This window comes from Austrofundulus limnaeus, unplaced genomic scaffold (assembly GCF_001266775.1).
Source record: "Austrofundulus limnaeus strain Quisiro unplaced genomic scaffold, Austrofundulus_limnaeus-1.0 Scaffold15, whole genome shotgun sequence".
NCBI classification, from domain to species: domain Eukaryota; kingdom Metazoa; phylum Chordata; class Actinopteri; order Cyprinodontiformes; family Rivulidae; genus Austrofundulus; species Austrofundulus limnaeus.
The window spans coordinates 3,884,849-3,887,457 of NW_013952417.1; the positions used below are offsets into that span (position 1 = coordinate 3,884,849).

The following is a 2,609-nucleotide window of genomic DNA, read 5'->3' on the forward strand; positions in this document are numbered from 1 at the left end:
GAGTGAGTGAGTGAGTGAGTGAGTGAGTGAGTGAGTGAGTGAGTAAGTAAGTAAGTAAGTAAGTAAGTAAGTAAGGTTTTATTTATAAAGAACCTTTCACAGAAATATTTGCACAAGGTGCTGCACAATCATTAATAGTATAAAAATAGTGGAAAGAATAAAATGAAACAGAAAACATAATTACACATAAGCAAAGAAAATTGAAACATCACATCAAGAATTAATTTCTAAAATTGTAACTCAAAACACAAGGTGACAACGCAGAGCAAAATATACAATAATACACAAAAACATAATGAACGCGAGAGAGAAAAATATGGCGTAATTTCTTCAAGAAATATTGACAGAAATTGGCCCTTGGCTTGGACAAAGTTTTTAATTTTCACCCAACTGAGTTTTATCCCCCTGGTCTAAAAGATAAACTCGCCTATTGTATTCAGGTTTTTCAGATATTTCATTGTTTGAAATAAAAGGGTGTCTTAAGGCTTTTGAATCACCCTGTATTTTGTCAGTATGAATGACCCCAAAATCGAGCTAGAAATGCAATATTTTACACAGTGGCAAAGCTTAACAAGTTGTGTGTGAAAAGCCCTGAAAAATATTGAAAGAAAGATTGTTCTCATTGTTTAAAACTTCATGGAGTTATGTTTAAAAAACATTTTTCATTATAAGTTGTTTCCTAAAATCTAAATTCCACTGTACTTATCAAAGTTGACAAAAATACAGCTACTGCTGATGAAACTCTGAATAAACAAGACAGTCCAACACCTGGTTCATACCTGAAGAGCAACAGGATGAAAACAGCAACCGCCAGCACCCCCAGTGAGACGCTGTAGCCGATGGTGTATATCAGCTTCACAGTGGTGAAGTACGACTCCTCAGTCTAAAAACAAGACAGGTAGAGGGACTTCACATGCAAAGACATTATTTTCAAAGTATCAAAGCTTTTCAAAACACTGGCAGGTCTGAAAATGAAGATAATGTCTCAAAATAAGACAAAATTACTGGTAAACTTGAGCCTAAGCTGTACTGAAAAGATGGCTGAATCGTCCGTAAAAAAGCCTTCTCTTCCAGCATTTTTTTTGAACATTTGAAAATCATTTTACATCAAAACAAAAAAAGATGTTTTATCTGGCACTAAGGCTAGAATCTACAAAAAAAAAGTTAAGTACCACTGTCCATTTTCTTTGTAAATAACATAATTTCAGTCATTACAGTCTGAGTGACATCATTTTGTCTTATTTTCAGATTTACAGTTGAATTTGTATTTGTGTCTGAATTTCTTTAATTTCTTTATTTTAGTGTTGCAATTTATTTCACCCATTTAAGAAAGTACATCTTCAAACAGTTTTTTTCTTTAGTGTGTTTAGAGTCTGTAATTTGGTTGTCTTTATATTTGTCCTGTCCATTTCTCAGTCTGTCACCCAGCTCATTCCTGCTGCTACCCTTCTTCTAACGTTCTCCTCTAACCTCCTGTTTGACCTCCTAAGCCCGCCACGCCTCCACAGCTCTCACCTCAGGAATGTCATCTTCCACACTGCAGGCAACGTGGTACGGTGGGAAAGGCTTTGACCAGCCTCTGCTGGTGCAGTTTCGGCTCACTGACCCTAGAGCAACATCGAGAAGTCATCACAGAGATCTGATCAGCGTTGTCACCCCATAAACCATGCAAAAACATTACAATATTCAAAATATTTAGGAAAAAATTGTAAACTATTTAAAAATTTAATACTAACGATTAAGGAAAAGGCATTCTTTAAAGGCAGCTGCATTGTTTTGCTAACCAGCTAACAGCTAACAGTGGAACTAATTTTTTCGTTTGCAACAAGTAGCTTCCATTAAATTATGTTTTGCCAACTTTAAGTTAGCTAACAGCTAACTAGCAAGCTAACATCAACAGGTTTGTGTCAGTCCCACAGTCTGCAGCTAAAGATGGGATAAATAGCTCTTTCTTCTTTGTTTCATAGAGCTATTCAAAATTATTCAAGTTTGAATGAGTTGCATCATTACGTACGCCATATGTGGTATGTCATCACGTCATGTGGGTGGAGCCACATGTATTGTGAAGAATTCCCCTTTTTGTCTTTATTTAAAAGACTTATTCAAATTGACCGGTTCAACAAATGATTCGTGGACGTTTGATAGAGGAGGTTATAGTGGTGAATTTACAGCTTCTGTAGCTGTTGTCACAATCTCCAATGATGCGTAGAATCACAAGTCCAAGTGTGAACAGAGTCACAGAGGGTAAACACAAAACATGCATTATCTGCAGCATTGATCACTAAAATGGCACACCATAAAATGCAGTGTGTACACTACATGATACTGTAGACCAGTGGTTCCCAAACTTTTTGTCTTCTGACCCACAAAATATTCATGGCAAAAACTTGTGACCCCAAATATTACTGGTCTGAGTACACGAACTTCGTTAATAACCCTAAAAACACAGGCTTTTTGACAATCTAAACAGCTTGTACACAAATATAAATACTTATTTATACTTATTTTGTGTTTTTATAATATTTATAAGGGAAATATGGAAATATTACATCAGCAATTATTTTATTACCCTTTAAATTGATTTCTGGAGATTATCCAAGGTACTTCAT

At 35.4% G+C, this 2,609-nt stretch overlaps 1 protein-coding gene across 1 annotated transcript in view; it reads right to left on the reverse strand.

The window, feature by feature from the left end:
• Positions 1-2,609, reverse strand: part of ghrhrl (growth hormone releasing hormone receptor, like) — a gene marked incomplete in the record, with an annotated part of 49,049 nt that overhangs the window by 12,735 nt on the left and 33,705 nt on the right. Inside the window, 2 exon segments of the mRNA XM_014002945.1 lie at positions 780-883; positions 1,516-1,607. Coding sequence (XP_013858399.1) covers positions 780-883; positions 1,516-1,607 — 196 coding nt within the window.